Raw genomic sequence first — 19192 nt, 5'->3', positions numbered from 1 at the left:
TATTATTATTATTATTATTATTATTAAAAGTTGAAACTATTAGCCAGGGCCCTGTACCACGAAGCTCGCTTAGAGGGTTAGCGAGGTATGCTGAGCTCCAAGCCTGGGTTAGTTGTACCACGAAAGTCGATCTCTTTTAGCGTCGCTGTATCACCATGGTGACTTATGCTCGCAACCAAACCTGGTCGGGAGCAGTTTTTCGGCTTAGTCTAGCCGGAGATCGGCTACTTAAATCGGCGTGCGCAGCTTCCTAACCCCTCCTCTGACAATGGCGTCACCATTTCTGGGTGTTCCCGTGGACCTCTGCGCACTTCTCGTACAGGCGTCTCTCCGGAGACAGAGGGTTTTACGGGACAGAACCGATTCCCTGGCATTGTCTGACGATATTCAGATTTCAGACTTTATTGTCATTGTGCAAACAACGAAATTGGGGTTCTTCATGAGAGATACAGATTCTCATAAGAGGGTGTTCGTTATTTGATCGTCCTTTTGGACCTTATGTAGACAATGCTTACTGTTGCGCATTGTGTCTCCGTGACAGAGTGCTAGAGTGGAGGTAGCGCGTCAGTCTTGAATATCTGCGCGGGGGGTTCGACTCCCAAGTGACGCGAATTTATGTGAAGCTTAAAAAGTCCCAATTATCATGCATATGGAATGCTTATTCACTAAAGCTTATGGAATTATATTTTTGTGCTTATTTCGAACTTGAACCCATATTTTAAAGGCCGTGCTGGCACCACATCTATGGGGGTAAAATACATGATGATAGACCGGCGAATTTGAACCCCGGTCGCTGGCGTTCGGGTCTTAAGGCGGCTGCATGCTTCAGCGTTGGTGTTACGTTGTTGCGCAAAATTTACTCAAAGCAATTCATGCTCCCTTTTAGGTTGCGCGTGTTGCCAAGCAATTTACCGCCAGAACAGTAGGTGGAGTAATATGTGGAGGAAAGTTTTTCGTTGAAGACGACCTCGAGAATGACGTCTTTGTCTGTGGGAGTCGTTGGTTTGTTTATGTGCCAGATCGTGTTCTCCCCATACACAGTGAATGATGGCAACAGACAGAGGAACAGGGGTGATGAAGTTGTTGATCATTGGGGTTGTATAAATGTGCATATCTCTCTACATTTTAAAACGACATAATGTGTTGGCAGCAAAGTTAACTTCACTTCAGGTTAATGCTTTTGTATATGAGCCTGCCGGGTGATACTCCAGACAGGAAGTAGTAACCAGACCAGCAAACCAATCACAGCCTTGCAGGCTGGGCGGCTCGCGTAAAAGCTTACGTAAAAAATGACGCAAGTCTAGAAAAATCGCCCGACGCACGCAAGACGTGAGAAGTCGCGCAAGGGGGGCGCAAGGGCGCGCAAGGGCCTCTTGCGCTTGCGCTTACGCTTACGTAACCGAGCATAAACCAGCCTTTATACTAATCCACTACGCTACAGCCGCTACCTCTCGGCGGTTGAAAACATGCTATACATTTCTTACATAGGGTGTATTTAAAGTGAATTCCCTAAATGATAGAATAAGGCAGGATGGACGTTGCTTATGCATTTTTAAATCATCATCATTCTATTTGGATTAATGGCGAACAATTCTGCATTTGGCATAGTTATTTTACAGACAATATGCAGAATATTTTCACTTATACGCATATAGACAGCTTGATCTATCGTAAAGGTGAGAAAAATGACGCAAAAAACGCCCCTTTCACGTGAACGCGCACTGAACCAAAAGCGGAAAACCTGGTTCAACTAATTGAATCTAAAGTGAGCTTCGTGGTACCATTTAACTCTGATTGCGAGTTGCGGCTCTGTCGAGCCAGGTTTTCCCAAGAAAGCCTGGGTATGTTCAGCGAGCTTCGTGGTATAGGGCACTGGAGTGGGAAAGATGCAGACGCAGACGCAGACGTGGGAAGCAATAAGACACACCAACACACAGTTGCCTGTTGCAAAATGGTTCAGAGTTTAATAGAAATAGTTAGGGTTAGCTGGTATGGCGTTATCTGGTATGGCTATAGTCTAATGTTAGCTTAGTTCGTGTTGTTTCGTCATGTTAATCGCTAGTAATAGCAAGTAATTTGTAGAAATATAGCCTATCATCACAGACTGTAGGAATGTCACCCACCCTCCATCGCGTACGACACTGACGCTCGTAATCTGTAGTGCAAGGGAGTTCGTGCACAGATCCCTGAGACAAACGGCTACGCGCACACATGCAAAACCATAGCGAGTGACGTAGGACGTAATGTCCCGCCCAGGTCGAAGTGGCGATTTAGAGAGTCCCATCTCCGCGGTGGGTCTCCCGACGCTCCCGACCCTATGTTTCGCACCCAGTGCCTGTAGCACTTGGGAAATCTTTGTGTTTACCACACTGGCGTCAGAACGTACCAGTGAGGATATCTATCCTATCTCCCAGAACACGCACTCTATCTACTGCATCTGTGTCTTCAACACGATTGTTCTCCACATCATCGGCCAAACTTCGGAGCGTATCAATAATCTCCATTGGTGACCATGGACCTGACACATACGAACTAGAAGTGAACGTGAACAAGGAAATGTTCACGTTGACGTAAAGTGACGTAGTTCCCGCCCGGACGCTGATTGGCTTATACGTTTGCCACTTTGCATATTGACTTTTTGGAAAACGTTTTGGATTCCGTTTTGCCAAATCTTTTGCAAAGCGTTCGTTTTGCGGATTGAAATGTCATTTGAATATCGCAACACACGGAGCGTGGCGAAGTGGATTGCAATCACGGGGAAGCTATAGCTTTTCAATTTGAATAAAGGAACTCAAAGAATTTGACAAAATGTTATTCTATTTGTATTGTTATAACTTTTGCAAATTTAATTGAGGATTGCATCGTTACTTTGCATATCAAAATACACTTTGAATAACGTATTTAGAAATTGCATAATGAATTGTCAATTGCATAATGTAATTGCAAATTGCATTGCCATTTGAATTTTGCTACATATATGCTTCCATACACGGTGCGATTGCTATGCCAATGTGGTTATAGTTGTTTTGTCTGATTGAGAGCCTGGTAGGCCTATCCTGACATAAATATGTTCTCGCATAACCTGTGTGATTATCCTAAATTGTAGGGGATATTATTTGCGGGCAATTTGCTTATGATGTTGCAACGAGTGAAGTCTACATTGGTCCTTCGCTAGTGTTTACTTGTGGTCAGGATTTGGCAGATGCAATTCTCCTCTGGGCGCTTCTCTTTTTTTTTTATGCAGCATATGCTACCAGCAGCCCTCGCTCGTCTTCAAAAGGCTGATGCTCAGTACCTCGTTTCATTTCGTACCCCCTTTACAGTCTGGCATTGTTTGTCTGGTAAACTACCTGTCAGTTTCTGGACTGTCTCCGAGGTCCTAACACATTAGAAAAGGTCCGAACAATTCCGAACGAGGTCCGAACACATTCCTATCGAGATCAAAGTGTTTCAATCGAGGTCCGAACAAGGTCCGAACAAGGTCCGAACAAGGTCCGAACACGGTCCGAACACTGATTCCGAACTGTGTAGGTCACGTGACCGAGGAGGTGTGGTTATCATGGTGGTTATCGCTTTAGAGTGGCAGCCATTATTTTCCACCGCATCACAACAGACTCGGGGAAAAAGGTTTGGAAACTTGATTAATACTCATAAAAGCAACACCATAAAAAACAAAACGGTTAACGATTTCATTTCTCGTCCCGGCAGCATGATATTCAACTTTGTATTTCAACTTTCTTGTTACGTGGCCACTTTGCTAACGGAGCTTCTGACTGCTGTGCATACTAGCACTGTGTGGCTACGGCCAGCAGGGTGAGGATATTGGCGATATGATAGAATCAGAAGACCAATAATAACTTATTTATTTGCCGTTTAGTGATGTCTTGTGATGTGAAATAATTGTGCCAGGGTTCGTCCCCTCCGGTAATGGAGCCTGTTTATATGTTGGGGCAGAGTGCAGATGTGTCCAGATGTAGCCTATGACATGCTTGTGCCAAGTTTAATTATTAACAATAATAAAACAGTACTGCAAAAAATACCTACCTACACACACACACACACACACACACACACACACACACACACACACACACACACACACACACACACACACAATAATAATTTCCTCCACTCGGTCTGTCTGTACACACACATAGACTAGCTCGACATTAACCTGTTTTATTTCGCAGATGACTAACACAGGAAAGCCAGACAGCTACTGGAGGGACCTCTGCATAAAATATGCCCAGGGCCAATACCGCTTCTCGACTGGCAAACGGGCAGGGGCCAAGAAATGGAAAAAGGCCTTGGAGAGCATCGATGCTTGCCCCCTGCAGAGCCATAGTGCTAGTAAGGATCTGTTCGGGAGAAGCCTTCAGTGCTCCTGTGGGTTCCACAAGGTATGTGAAATTATTTTCCCCTGTGGGTTCCACAAGGTAAGTGAGTTATTTACTGATTGATTGTTTACAGGTTTGCTTGTTTTTTCCTCTGGTGGGCTTCAGTAATTTTGCAGTAATGCCTGATGTATTTTAACAACTGGAGAAAACTAGTAGTGTAGGATTCTTAGGTGTATGTAGCATGGCCCCTCTTTGTGTACCCTCCCCCAGCCAGCAGATCTGTCATCAGGAGCTGGGTCCAGGGAGGCAGGAGTAGTTGAGACAGAGGCAGGGCGGGACAGGAAGTACAGTGCTACGGGTGCAACCAGCTTGTGGAGGCAGCACAGTTTTCAGAGCACCTGTTTGACCACCATACTCAGGAGCCGTGTGACACCTGTGGGGCCAAGGTGCAGGGTACTGTTGATCTTTTGAACCATATTCAACAGGTTCACTATGCAGGATTCGTTATGCCATCAATGCAAAAGCCAACAGTACAAACACCGAAGCCAACGCCATCACCACCGAAGCACACACTACTACCACCGATGCCAACGTCATCTCTGCTCCCTCCTTCAAATAGCTGTGCCACGCCACACCACACTGCAACTCCACCTAAACCAACTCCAGTAGTTTGGAAAGGTTTTCTTCCCGATCAATTTCGGAAAGTAATCCAGGAAGCAGATCAGGTGTGGATTGCAAAGTGCCTATATGAGCCTACAGGTCAGCTGAAGCAGAAATTTGAAGCCTGCTGGTTTCACCCCCCACTGGAGCCCAAACCCTCTCGTCCTGAGCCTGGGTGGTACCACCGGCAGTGGCTGTTCATCTGGGCACCCATGAGGATGTGGGGGATTTCCTTAAAATGAACAGCTCCGGTATATATAGAAAGGTCAGGGAGGTGATTGATGTGGATAGCCGCTACTACCTAGTGGGAGGGGACTATCCACGTTGCAGAAGGTGTTCGAACCCTTCACTCTTAGTCTGCCAAGGGAGCCAGGATATTCTCTCCCAGTTGGATGTGGCACACAGGAGCCTGTTCCCCGCTGTCCTCACAACCCAGCTGGCTCTGGACAGGAAAGCTGTGACTTTCCTCAAGCCAAGGACCAGTGGAAACAGTTCCTCCTACGTCCAGTCTGCAATGGAAGAAGCGCACAGTGAGGAGTGGGCACGGCAGACCATCCGCTACCTCTCGGACTGTGAGCGCCACAAGAAGATGGCTACCTTCATCCCCTCTGCAGCTGTCTATCTTCCTCCACCAACCTTCAGGCCCCTTCCACTTGCTCAATGGATGAGACGGTCCACTCGGACGACATTCTCAGCCATCTGGATGAGATGAAGGGAGTGATCACTTCTACCTATGGTAGAATTCTGAAGATGGATTCAACAAAGAAGGTTAGGGTAAAAACTATATAAAATATAACATGTATAATTACAAAACGGGAAATTGGTTTACTTCTTAGTGCTTGTGTTTGTTTTACAGATCACCAAGAAGCTGGCTGGCGGGATCGGGGACAGTGCTGCATGGATATCCAATATCGGAAACGAGTTTGGCCAGGTCCTGAACTCTGTTCTGACGTCGGGTGAAGGTGCAGGGTTGGAAGAGTTGTGCCAAGGCGTCGTCCCTCGGTACAAGAATGCAGGCCAAGCTGAACCTGAGGCCATCTATGTCGACCGAGACTGCTGCAGCCAGTCAGGTGGGTGAAAAAAACACACACACACACACACACACACACACACACACACACACACACACACACACACACACACACACACACACACACACAGACACACACAACCATTTGTTATAAATGTATGGAAGTGGTACAGGCAATTGGGAATTTGCTTAATCATGGTGTAACCCCACACAGGGTTAGGTTGGTCTATGTAATTATGTTGTTTTTTACAGGTGTGTCTTCAGTGGCTAAGCTGTTTCACCCATGGAAATCTGCAGTGCGCTTGGACAGCTTCCACTTTATGAGACGCTTTAACTGCGGCCTCACAACAGAACACCACCAAAAATGCACTCCTGCATTTTTGCATGGGACCAGGAGGATGTGCAACGCCTGAAGGAGGCCAAGAGAGCAGAGTGGAAGAGCAGCCACAGCGGGCATGCTCCCACTGAGGAACAGCTCATGGCCGCCATCAGTCCAGGCGAACTGAAGAGGCACTGCAGGAGGAGGACCCGTGGAGTGGAGGAGATACGGGGCATGATTTCAGGGCTGCTGGAATCAGTGTGGGAGCTGACAGACACTACAGGGCTGCGTCTGGTGAGCCATGACAGCATGCGCCATGTCTGGGAAGTGCAGCAGAAGCTCCTGGAGTGCCTCCAAGACCCTGCAGGTGTTGCACTGTACACGAAGGTGGGGACACTCCAGAAGGGCGGCAAAGAGCTGGACATCCTAAGGTGTGGTAGGGGGTCCTCCTCCCTGGAGAGTTTTCACCGACACCAGTGTGCTTTTATTCCAGGTACATTTGCATCAAGACATACTGCATTGTATGTCTTTTTTTAATGTTCTTTTCTGTTAGGACAGAGAATGTGTTGTAATTATTCGAAATAACAAAATGACCACTGTCGGGTATTCATGTGTATTCACTTTACAATAATGGTTGACTAAACATAGTATTTATTGTTCCTTAGGCTGGCGGTGCAATGCTGTTCATACACAGATGTACATGCTGGAGGGAGTATCGAGGTGGAACATGGGCCGGGCCAAGGGGGCAGTAGATGTGGAGGGGGCCTCAACCCTCAGAAGCTTCGATGTCCGCTTGATGTCCCATCTTAGCAACTTGAGCCAGCGCGTTCTTGGTTCTACTCTACCAGAGTTCACTCCACCCGGGAAACCTACTAGTAAGAGAGATCTCAGAGCAACACTGATTGACCTAAGTATTACATCCCCTCCTCCTCTTTTTCTTAGGCACCCCCCCTATTCAGAGGACATGCATTTCGTTTGCGCGAAGATTGTGCTATTCATGTAAGAGACGGATGTTTGTATGTATGTCCTTTCTTCATCTTTGTGTTTTTACTGGTTACAGGCGAGGGCATAGCAGTTGAGTATTTATTGGCCCAGACCAACAGAGGTGACCTGCTGGCTCCAAATCAGGTCCCTGAGGTCTCCTCGCAGGTACTTGAGGAGGAGGATGAGCCGGATGACACCATCAGCATGACTGACATTCTGTGTCAGTCAGCTGCGATAGGGGCTGGTGATCCTCCAGGTGCTGTGGTGGGTGACGCTGAACCCGGACCCTTCGTCACACAGGTCAATAACACTTTCTATAACACCTTACTCAAAAACACAAAATTTAACTGAAGTAAATGTGGTTACATTTTAATAAGATAAATGAATGTAAAATCAGCATTGCTTACATATTAGAAACAAGAGTGTACATTTATTTGCTTGGTTTTTCTTTTTCTCACTTATAAATTTTCAGACCAGCCAATGTGACTCAAGGGCGTTGTGGGATGGGATGCGGTTGATAACTTGGCAGGCTACCTAGTTGGCTTGAATCGCACCATCAGTGCCTTGTCATTGAAGGAGGAAGCGGACATAGTCCAGCTATATACAGCTCTCCATGACATGGACAAGAAGCATTCAAGGTACAAAATAGTAATTATTTTGTACACCAGAATTAAACATACATTCCATGGAATGAATGAAGAATATGGATGTCTCTTTCACCGTTTAGCTACACCCAGAAGGCTAGAAAGAAAGGACAGGCATCAGGAGGACTATCATTTTGGTTGCTATCATTTTGGTTCAATACAAATCATTGATTAAGAGACAGCACATGTCACTGTGAAAAGTATTTATTAAGTGTTAACTTAATAAATAAAGTTAACTACTTTATTGCAATCCCTATTGACATTGTTACTTGGTTCTTCACGACTTTACATCCTTGTTCACAGTCCAGATCATATCATACTTCTCTCCCACAGACTATACATGACTCACGGCCAAGCAGCCCAGGATCCCGAACACCACAGGGTCACCACTGCCTCAGACACGCCAAGGAGTTTGAGCAGTCACGCTACAGGCCCAAGGACACGAGGGGGAAAACCCTGCCCATCCCTCGGTCAATTGTGAGCATCTACAGCCACATTAGACAGCTGCTGGAGGACAGCAGGTCCAGACGGCGCTGGCTCTGGTGCCGGTGAACAACACCACGGTCTCTGCATGGTATGTGTTATTTCATTTACCTTCCCCATACAGCCAAGACAGTCTGTAAATATTTAAACTCAAGAAAAACCTCCACCTGCATGCTTGTTAGAAAATATGTAATACACTGTATGTAATGACCTTAGGGAGGGAGGATAGGCTTACACATATAAAATAATGAATGTTTGTCTTGTAGGCTGCTTAGGAGGGACAAGAGGAAGGACAGGAACATGCTGCTGCAAGGCAATGTCCTCCCTCAACAGCTATACCTGGCCAAGGATCCTCTCCCTTCAATAAACACTCTCCCGGCTGCCCCTGTGCAACATGCACATGAGGTGAGTACATTAGGTTTAGGATTATCGCGTGATCTCGTGTGAATACGGCTGGCTCGCAAGGCAGCGCAAAGCGCTACACTGCCGTTACGCGCCCGGTGGGGATTGACGCAGGGCAGAGTTCACAGCCGTTCCGCGGCGCGTACGTCCCTGGTGGAAATCAGGCGTTAGGGTAGTAGTGGTTAGGGTTAGGGTTAGGTAGTGGTTAGGGTTAGGGTTAGGTTTTTGTATTGAAAGAAGAGATTGAAAGAGATTGAAACTTTCCCACGCCCGGGGATAAACCATGCCTCCCCAGAGCTGCTGTGTTCGCGACAATTGGAAGACGGGATTGAGTGAAGTAGCAGTTGAGCAGTTGGATGTGGATGTCCATGTCCTACAGACTGCAGCCAGACCCTTCTCAAAACCCGACAGAGAACCAAAACAGGTCCTTGCGTTACGTCGACGTGGAACCATAATCAGCCCTTAAGGCTGGTGTACGAACACACCAATAAATCCCCCCATTGTTTGGCATCCCCAAACATGCACTTGACCAATCACAACGCTCTATACTACGGGCCTTAAAGGTCCCATGGCATGAAAATGTCACTTTATGAGGTTTTCTAACATTAATATGAGTTTCCCTAGCCTCCCTATGGTCCCCCAGTAGCTAGAAATGGCATAAGGTGCAAAACGAGCACTAGGGCTGTTTCCCAATGTCAAGGAAGCATGCTCAACGGCCGCCCTTTTAAGGACGCTACGTCATAGAACGCCGACAAGCACTGTTCCAATGTTGAGGACACTCGAAAGCCGCGCCATTTTTGAGTCCTTTGTTTTTGAGAATTCCGAGATTTTTCAAGGATGCATCGCTGCATCCTAGACGAGCCAAAACGACCCACAATCCTCTGCGTTCACTGGGCGGGTTCTTGAAAATGGCAGAGAAGTACACGTTCAAACGAAGTGAAGTTATATTAGTTTTCAGAAATATTTTGTGCCGTATTGCTTTTTATAGATTCATCATGTTAATGCAAATAATCAAGCCTAAAGACCTGTGCCACTTTTCAAACGTTTTTGCAACTTAATGATACGTTGCTATATTTTGCATGGACGTAGCTGGTGTTTAACACCACTGTCACCAATGTAAATTTACTCGCTCACAATATTACATTATTTATTATGTATACCTATTTATGTTTGTGTTGAATCGTTTTTTTTAGGGTCAGCCCAGCAAACGGAGGCTTTTGTGCGCCTTTGGGTGGCGCACAAACATTTGTTTGCCGGTGGAAGGGATAGTGCCACTATCCAATGTTGTAAAATTAATGCACAACCGATCATTTGCAATGTTTGTAATTTTTAATGAACGTATATAATTGTATTTGATATGATATAATTATGTGTTCAAAGCACTGGTAGATTGTAGGCATATATGAATGAATGAGTCAGATCAGTTAAATAATATATCCAAATAAATACACGTTTATCATCTTTCTTTGTCTTTTCCCCCCTGCATAATAGTAATCAACCGTACTGTAAATGTGATGCATGAATTAAGTTCTCAGACAATTTCACTTAGTTTTATAAAAATTGGATTTTCCTTTTAATAAAGACAATTCGATCAACCACAACAAAGCTTTTGTGACTTCCCCAAAGAGGCTCCATGCGAAGGAGACATGACCGCATTCATAACAGACAAAAGTCAAATAAATATCGATCAGCTTGATTGCTGCCATGTTTTATTCATAAGCGCACATGTGTGTACAAGCGGACACGCAGTATTAAAAACAGAAGCGCTTCCACACTACCAAGTCGTTCCCAAAGTCCGACGTTACAAACGCTAGGAAGCACTCGAGCTAGCATTCTAGTCTCATCTCCATAGGACGCGACTAGCAAGGACGCGTCCTAGCAAGGCTGCAGCCTTCACTTTGGGAAACAGCCTAGGTATCCTGCTCCGCCTTTGAAAAGTGAAAGCTCAGATGCTCAGATTCCGAATTTGGCCCCATATGTCGTCATAAGGGGCCAAGTTACCTCCCCTTTCTCTGCCTTGCTCACCCAGAGAATTTGGCCCGCCAATGAGACAATGAGCTACGACCGTGCGAGCGCCACGTTTGTGTGTGTGAATACACACACTGTAACGCAAGTGTTGTACACTTCTTTGTTATTTGGATAACCGTTCTTCTGTTTGTGTTATGGCGCATAACGTGTCGGTTTTTTGACGTCTGTTATTTCCACAACGAGACTCTAGTTGGGGTTATCTCAGCCATGGTTGAGATAACCCCAGAAGTTCATGAACCACGACATAGGAGAAATGGATTGTTGCCCGCGGTTGTCTCCCTCCGGATATATGTTGAGTGATTTTGTGCTACTTTCCGTAAAAGCGAACGGTGGAATAAATATCTGTGATAGGGGGCCATGGTCGGACATAATAGTCTGTGGACATATGCATGTTATGATTTTGTGATTATAAACAACCAATGGGGGGAGTGGATGGGACTCTACATGATGTTACATTTTTCTTCGTAGAGGTATTTGGTGTGTTTTTTATTTTTATCTTTTAGTTAAACCTATATGTGTGCCTTTTTAGATCTATGGTTGATGATTGCATGACCTATTTTTGATTACTGTTTTCCTAAATGTTGCATGAGGTATTTTTGATTATTAATTTAGTGATGATTGTGTGACTACTGATTTAGTGACGATTGTGTGACTACTAATTTAGTGATGATTATATGACATGGTGATTGTATGTCTACTGCTTAGTTGTTGAGTGAGGCTTGTAGCCCACTGTGTATTCCATGTGACCCTCCGGCCTGCCTGATTGTGCGGGTTGGTTGGTGGTTTTGATGATTGTTGCATGGTAATGTAGCCATGATATTTTTGTGTTTTGCTTTATACTATTATACTATTATCCTCATCCTCATCCTCATCCGCTTATCCGGGGTCGGGTCGCGGGGGGAGCAGCTCAAGCAGGGGGCCCCAGACTTCCCTTTCCCGGGCCACATTGACCAGCTCTGACGGGGGGATCCCGAGGCGTTCCCAGGCCAGTGTTGAGATATAATCTCTCCACCTAGTCCTGGGTCTTCCCCGAGGTCTCCTCCCCACTGGACGTGCCTGAAACACCTCCCAAGGGAGGCGCCCAGTGGGCATCATTGCCAGATGCCCGAACCACCTCAGCTGACTCCTTTCTAAGTAAAGGAGCAGCGGCTCTAATCCGAGTTCCTCACGGATGGCTGAGCTTCTCACCCTATCCCTAAGGGAGACGCCAGCCACCCTTCTGAGAAAACTCATCTCGGCCGCTTGTACCCGCGATCTCGTCCTTTCGGTCATCACCCAACCCTCATGACCATAGGTGAGGATAGGAACGAAGATCGACCGGTTGATCGAGAGCTTTGCCTTGCAGCTCAGCTCTCTTTTCGTAACAACGGTGCAGTAAAGCGAACGCAATATCGCCCCCGCTGCTCCGATTCTCCGGCCAATCTCACGCTCCATAGTACCCTCACTCGCGAACAAGACCCCGAGGTACTTGAACTCCTTCACTTGGGCTAAGGACTCATTTCCTATCCGGAGTAAGCAATCCACCGGTTTCCTGTTAAGAGTCATGGCCTCAGATTTAGCGGTGCTGATCCTCATCCCAGCCGCTTCACACTCGGCCGCCAGCCGATCCAGTGAGTGCTGAAGGTCACAGGCCGATGATCCAATGAGGATCCAATATTATACTTTGATACTTTTATATTGCTTGTAGGATGGTCATCTGAGATGACCAAGGAGGGAATTGTAACATAATTCACACACTCATACCAAGGCCACATATGCCCTTGCCAATTAAAAGAGGCTTCTTTCCCATGCTAAGGAGGGATCCGGAGCCTAGGGAGGCGTCCAGCTCATAAAGGAGGCCATTCATCATGTGTCAATTCTAGAGATACGAGCAGTCAAGATGTTCGAGAGACCCAGACGCTCAAGGCCACAAGAACAAGTGTAATTCCCACACATAGCCACAAACAAAGTTGCAATGCCAACACATAGCCGCAAGGGACAGCATAAAGACACATACGGGTATCCAGGGGGGCGGGAGTTCAGCACCATGCTTAGCCAATCAGAGCACATAACTGAGTCCACGCCTGCCGAGTAGATAAGTCACAACACATAGCCCAGGGGCTAGAACGCTCCAGGTAACGCATCCTTCAGATGCCCTATTAATTGTATCTCCACGCGTGCCCATACAATTCCCCTCCTTTTGCTTCATAGAGACTGGGCAAAAACATTACCAAATAATGTGAGTTAAAGCGATCCTGATTCGGCAGACTTTTTCCAAAAAGAACAAGGCAGCCTCGGCATTGTGCACGTTCCAAAAGTCCGTGGGCCTCCCCCCTGCTCATGGTGACCAAGGCTGATGGCGGTTGGCGTCCCTGTAGTGATTTCTAGGGCCATATGAAATCCGTTTTATTTTTTTCAAAATTCCGTTTTATTTTTTTCAAAATTCCGTTTTTTCCGTTATAATTTTCATTAATTCAGTTTTTACACTTAAAATCATCAGAACGAGTGTCAAATAAGTGCGAACTAATACAATTTAATCAGATAGAAGACTACTTTTATTAAAACATCACAACATTGCACTGTTTTTAGTGCTTCAAATAAAAACATGACATAAATATTAAAGTGCTTATAAACTCTTTTTTTATAAACTCAAATTGTTGTTTGAAGGGGCGTGCCCTGGCTACGGCGTTCATTGTTTTTCATATGGATTTTGGACTTCAAGTGGTCATCGCACGTATCTTTGCGTTTCCAATCGATAGTATGTTGACACATTCTACAAAACACCTGAGTGATGGAAGTGTTTTGGATATTGTTCGGCTCTGAATTTGGGGTTAGAACCGAATTACGGGCGCTTCAACTTCTTCTTCGGCTTCTTGTTAGGAGCGGGACCTATTGTTTGCGTGGTGGACCAGGGATTTTTTTTTAACATTGTTGCGAGTGACTGCTAAACATTCACTGACCTTAATGTCACCTGTGTTGTTTCCCTTTTCCCTCGAAACTGAATTTCACCAAAATAATGGCGAATTCCGCTGCATATTGTAAATGTGACGTCTGATGTGCCTTGTCCCTGTTGCATGTTATATGTGCTGAAGAACAGGAACCTGCTGGAAATCAGTTATTTTACTAAGACAGGCCCGTTTTAAATTGTAACTTTGTTACTTTTAATACTTTCCTGCTTAATAAAATAATAAAAAAAATAAATTAAAAAAATGTATCAGTTGATTCCGTTTGTATTGTCCAATTCCGTGATTCCGTCCGCGTTTTCGTTATCGCGGATTTCATAGGGCCCTAGATTTCCGTCGCCTAAACAACGCCACCACCGCCGAACGGTACCCAGTGCCGCACATTAAGGACTTCTCCGCCCACCTGGCCGGCGCCGCCATCTTTGAAGGTGGACCTGGTGCGCGGTTACCATCAGGTGCCGTCCGCCTGCAGGATGTCCCCAAGACGGCAGTCATCACACCCTTTGGCCTCAAGGGTGCGGCGCAGACGTTTCAGCGCCTCATGGACACTGTGCTGCGGGACATGCCGTTCCTGTTTGTTTACTTGGACGTCATTCTCATGGCCAGTGCGTCAGCAGACGACCGCCTGACGCGTCTACGGCAGCTGTTCGATAGGCTCAGTGAGCATGGTCTAATCGTCAACCTGGCCGAATGCGAGTTGGGCCGGTCATCCATCACTTTCCTTGGCCACCATGTCACCCCGCAGGGGGCCGTTCCCCTCCCTGCCAAGGTGGACGCTGTCGCCAGTTGCCCACGCCCGCCCACTGTGAAGTCTCTGCAGGAGTTCCTGGGCATGGTGAAGTTCTACAACCGTTTCCTCCCCCATGCGGCCCAACTCATGAGACCCTTGTACGACGCCTTGCGGGGCAGGAGGCCGGCGGACATGTTGGATTGGTCCCCAGAAATTACTGCTGCCTTCGATGCTACACTCCTCTGCGACGTCTCCACCGGCCAACCGCGTCCCATGGTACCTGCTGGTAGGGCTGGGCGATAAACCGATTTTATCGATTAACTCGAGTGTGTAGCTCACGTCGACTTGTTTAAATGAAAATCGGTTTTCTCTTCAACATCCGCTAACGCTTCCCTCTCAGCTCCCGTAGTTCGGAATGGGCTCAGCCCTCCCCCCGCACAGAGCGCGCATTTACCAAAGTGATACACAAACATGAGAGCGAGTGTGACAAGTTGTATGCAACAATTTATTCATACATGTATAATCTATTTTGAGGTAAACATAATTCATTTGAAATATATCTGTGTGGTTTAATAATTCGTCGATCTGTTGGTAATTCGTCGATCTGTTGGTAATGCCTCGGGGCTCCAGTAGGGGGATCGCGCTCCTTTTCCTCATTCAATACAGAAGAGTGAAGGAAAGAGCTGCGTGTGTGTCTTTCTCATTCTTCTCCCGTTACTATTCCCTTTTTTTTAAGGCAATTACCGTTTGCAAAACACTGTATATTTATGAACACATGTTGAAAGTTTGAATGTTATGTTGGCACTTTATCAGAACTACCTCTTATCATTAGTAATATTTGATGTTTACAGAAATATTTTATTTATATATTTTACATTTTATGTAATGTTACAGGTTACACTGTTTACAATGGCAGGGCCTGCCATAATGCCTTTTTATGTAAATCGATTTAAATCGAAAATCTGATTTTTTGTGAAAAAACGGGGATTCTTTTTTTAGGCCATATCGCCCAGCCCTACCTGCTGGCTGGGGGTGTAAGTTCTTTGACACTATCCACAGCCTTTCCCACCCGGGGGTGAAGGCCTCTGCGAAGCTGGTGGGGGCCAATTTCGTCTGGCCGGGCCTGCGGAGGGACGTCAGGGCCTGGGCTGCTGTCTGTGGCGTGCCAGCGTGCAAAGGTGACTCGTCATACTAAGGCCCCCTTGGCACCCTTCAAAGTGCCAGAGAGACGTTTTGACCATGTGAATGTAGACCTGGTGGGCCCACTTTCCCCCTCCCGTGGTTACACCTACCTCCTCACCATGGTGGACAGGACCACCAGGTGGCCAGAAGTGGTTCCCCTGTCCTCCACTACATCAGCGGAAGTTGTCCGGGCGATCATTATGGCTTGGGTGGCCCGTTTCGGCACACCGTCCGACCTTTCCTCGGACCGGGGTCCGAAGTTCACATCGTAGCGGTCTGCGGTCGCCGGGGTCCTGGGGGTGAAGGTCCACCGTACCACAGCCTATAACCCACAGAGCAATGGACTTTGCGAGCGGTTTCATCGTGACATGAAGGCCCGCTCTCAGGGCCAGCCTTACGGGCAGTGACTGGGCTGACCGCCTCCCATGGGTTACGCTGGGCCTTCGCTCTGCCCCCAAGGAAGATCTTCAAGCCTCATCGGCCGAGCTGGTGTACGGCCAGTCCCTGTGCGTCCCGGGGGAGTTTCTTCCAGATGCCACGGCCCCGTGATCAGTTTCACCCAATTGTGATTGGCTGAAAACGAGGGAGGCATCTGATTGGCTACAGAGAGTTCCTTGTTGAAAAAAATGCATTTGTGAATCAAGCGACGTCAGGAGAGTCTCAAAAATCCACACATAAATACAGACCAGTTCACACACAAATGCAAATAAGTTCACAAATGAAAAACGTCTTGTAAATACAAGTTTAACAGTTTGTATATAAATGTAACCTCATCCAAATACATTGTGATGAAAATTGCAAATATTTTTTTAATTAATATATTTATGTTACATTTATATTACATTTATTTGAAACAAGGTACATTTGTGTGTGGATCAGAAATGTGTTTGTGAAACTTATTTTTGTTTATGGATTTATTTTACATTTATACATACCGATATCCATTTATGTCTGCATTGAAATGTATTTGTGAGAAGAGAGTAATTTATAAATAAATCACAAAATACATTTGTGAATCCTTCTCTGTGCATTCATTATTAATGAGACTGTTCTGACCCCATACAATAGCGCCACCTTTGGGTGCAGTACCACAAATTTGGGTTTATGGGTAGAGGGGGGTATTGCTAACCATACCTGACAATTTTAAGAGTTTTCGACTTACGGTATAGGCTATGACAGCCTATACGGTATAGGCTGCAGTATGACAGCCAATACCGGGGTCCGAGCAGAAATGGATACCAATTCCAGAAACATAATTATTTGAATATGAATGAAATATTTGATTGTTGGTTAGTAAGCACATAGAATACACCATAAGAAAAGAAAATGCCAACTTTACATTTAAGAAAGACTACTGGGGGCAATTAATTTCAACATCAACATAAGTTTAGCCTCTTTTTTTTCACATGTGAATTGGAATTCAAGTGGCCTAAAATATTCCCGTTGGCCAGGTCCGACCTAAGTGATTCTCACTGTTGGCGATAACCGGATTGAAATCATACGACAAGAAAGCATGAATCAATGAGTGCTTGTTTTAGTCATTCTTTGGAAAATTGTAGTATCACACTAGAGACGCTGGAGGTCAGCTATATACCCGCCGTCGTGCAATGACGTTGGTTAGGAAGAGTGGTGTCAAATTCATTTTAAACAGTGCTGTCTTTTCCTATGTTCGAAAGGAAGCACCTTTTCATCTCTCCTTGACCAGAAGACGCTTTCCACAAAGGTTAAAGGGGTAGTTCGGAATGTGGACATAGGGCCTGATTCCCAAGTGAGCTTTGGTATTCTTTATCACTGGAGACAGTTTTCAACACATTTCATTCAGTCCTTCTAGTTGCAGAGTTCGCTCTTGCTAGGCTAGCGCACGTCAATGGGCAATGCTAGCCTGCTATCAAAAACAGTGTTACCCACTCCACAGTACACCCGAGGTAAATCAATTATAACGACAGACTATAAATTTAAATGTCTGTTTATAGAATAATGTTAGAAATAAAACCAACCTTGCATTGCATTGCATTTTGAAAAAGCAATTTTTTTACTCGTCTCTTAGTACTCCTCCATTGGGGTATTGAGCCGCCTAAAAGGGTGCTGGTGTTACACCGAATTCTGCGACCCACCAAAAAGTGTGACCCCATGGGGCGCTGTTGCACATTTTCTGCAACATGCACGAGTGCATTATAACAAAAACATAAATAAAACAACATAAAACATAAGGTCTTTTTTTTCTTTATACTAACATTAAAGGCCCACTATGCAACTTCGGGAATTTCTTCGCTTTTTTCTTGGTTTTGGCACGCACATTTCTCTACACAGCGCCCCCTTCAGTTTCGTAGTAGATATTTTACAACACTGTCGTAACAACTCGTTGACGACCCTTCCCCATGCACTTCTACGCGAGCCATGTGCATTTGTTTTCAAAGAAGCCGGCGAATGCGTGGAGCCATGTCCGAAGTAGATGTTCATAAAGTGTAGGCAAGGTTATGCATTTTTAAAATTGTGAATTTGTATTGCAATAAACATAAAGCCATCCTTTTTTATAGTTGACGGGGAGAATTTATATCCTAGATTATAATTGTTTTATCTTATGTTGAACAGAACAATCAGTGTGAGAGTGTTGGCCAACATAATAATCTAAATAAACAAGAACCTGGATTCGGGGATTCAGTCTGTATCTGGGGGACGAGACAGACGAAAAGCAAAACATCAATGGAAACAAAGGTGTTTATATGGTTGCAACCAACAAGCAAGCTAGAAACATACAGGGCTCACAACAAAACGGTCGAGAAAACAATTTTTACAGGGCTCACAACAAAATGGTTGAGCAAACACATTTGTACAGAGGCTATCAACATCAAGAATACCACGAGGACAAAGTTCACCCAAGGGTACTTTCAATTTCAAAAGCAACACGGCCAAATCTGAGTCTGATTTGCAGTCTTCTTTTTCTTTCAGTTCACGCTATTCCTGAAAAGCTTGCCCAACGTTTACTCGTGTCTGGCCTCTCTGTCGGTCAGTCTCCCTTTTCTCTTCTTCTGTTCCTCCGACATTGGGTTTCTCCGTCTCTTTTTAGTCGGCGGATATATGATGAATGTAACAATCCCTTAGTTACTTGTGTTTATATCGAGCCGGTTCCGTGTTTGGGGGTCTGTGCCGTAAAGCAATTTGTTACTTCGCGAGACCCGAGACTCCCGCGAGAGTGGGCGGCTGGTCGCCGGCAGAAACATATTCCTTTTCTCCGCCAAGATGCGCAAGGGGGAGTCGAAACAACGAACAATCGAACAAAAATGTATAATGGAACCATCGCAATGACTCCTAGCCTGTTATATTAAGGTAAATCAAGCCAAAAAAGTTTCATAGTTCCCCTTTCACTCGTGTCTGATCTCTTTTCTGGTCCATTCTTCTTTTGTTCCACCGACAGTCGCCTCTTGGGTCCCTTATCAGTCGATTGATCCAT

At 45.7% G+C, this 19192-nt stretch overlaps 1 protein-coding gene across 5 annotated transcripts; it reads left to right on the top strand.

Moving 5' to 3' along the window:
- Positions 1–3345: 3345 nt before the first annotated feature.
- Positions 3346–17845, top strand: LOC130373489 (uncharacterized). 5 transcript variants are annotated; one of them, XM_056580024.1, is made up of 12 exons: positions 3346–3627; positions 4191–4400; positions 4823–5765; positions 5854–6067; positions 6280–6839; positions 7012–7221; positions 7407–7630; positions 7803–7968; positions 8058–8111; positions 8308–8548; positions 8724–8862; positions 10053–14116. In XM_056580024.1, exons 5-8 carry the CDS (start codon positions 6392–6394, stop codon positions 7866–7868), a joined length of 948 nt encoding a protein of 315 aa, XP_056435999.1. In that variant the 5' UTR covers positions 3346–3627; positions 4191–4400; positions 4823–5765; positions 5854–6067; positions 6280–6391; the 3' UTR covers positions 7869–7968; positions 8058–8111; positions 8308–8548; positions 8724–8862; positions 10053–14116. The 5 variants fall into 5 exon arrangements, with proteins under 5 accessions (XP_056435999.1, XP_056435997.1, XP_056435995.1 ...); XM_056580022.1 differs by lacking the exon at positions 10053–14116 and adding an exon at positions 15619–17845 and having other exon boundaries at positions 4191–5765; XM_056580020.1 differs by having other exon boundaries at positions 4191–5765.
- Positions 17846–19192: the final 1347 nt, after the last annotated feature.

This window comes from Gadus chalcogrammus, chromosome 20, assembly GCF_026213295.1.
Source record: "Gadus chalcogrammus isolate NIFS_2021 chromosome 20, NIFS_Gcha_1.0, whole genome shotgun sequence".
NCBI classification, from domain to species: Eukaryota; Metazoa; Chordata; class Actinopteri; order Gadiformes; family Gadidae; genus Gadus; species Gadus chalcogrammus.
The sequence above is the reverse complement of the archived record's forward strand: the minus strand, read 5'-3'. Positions and strand labels throughout refer to the sequence as shown.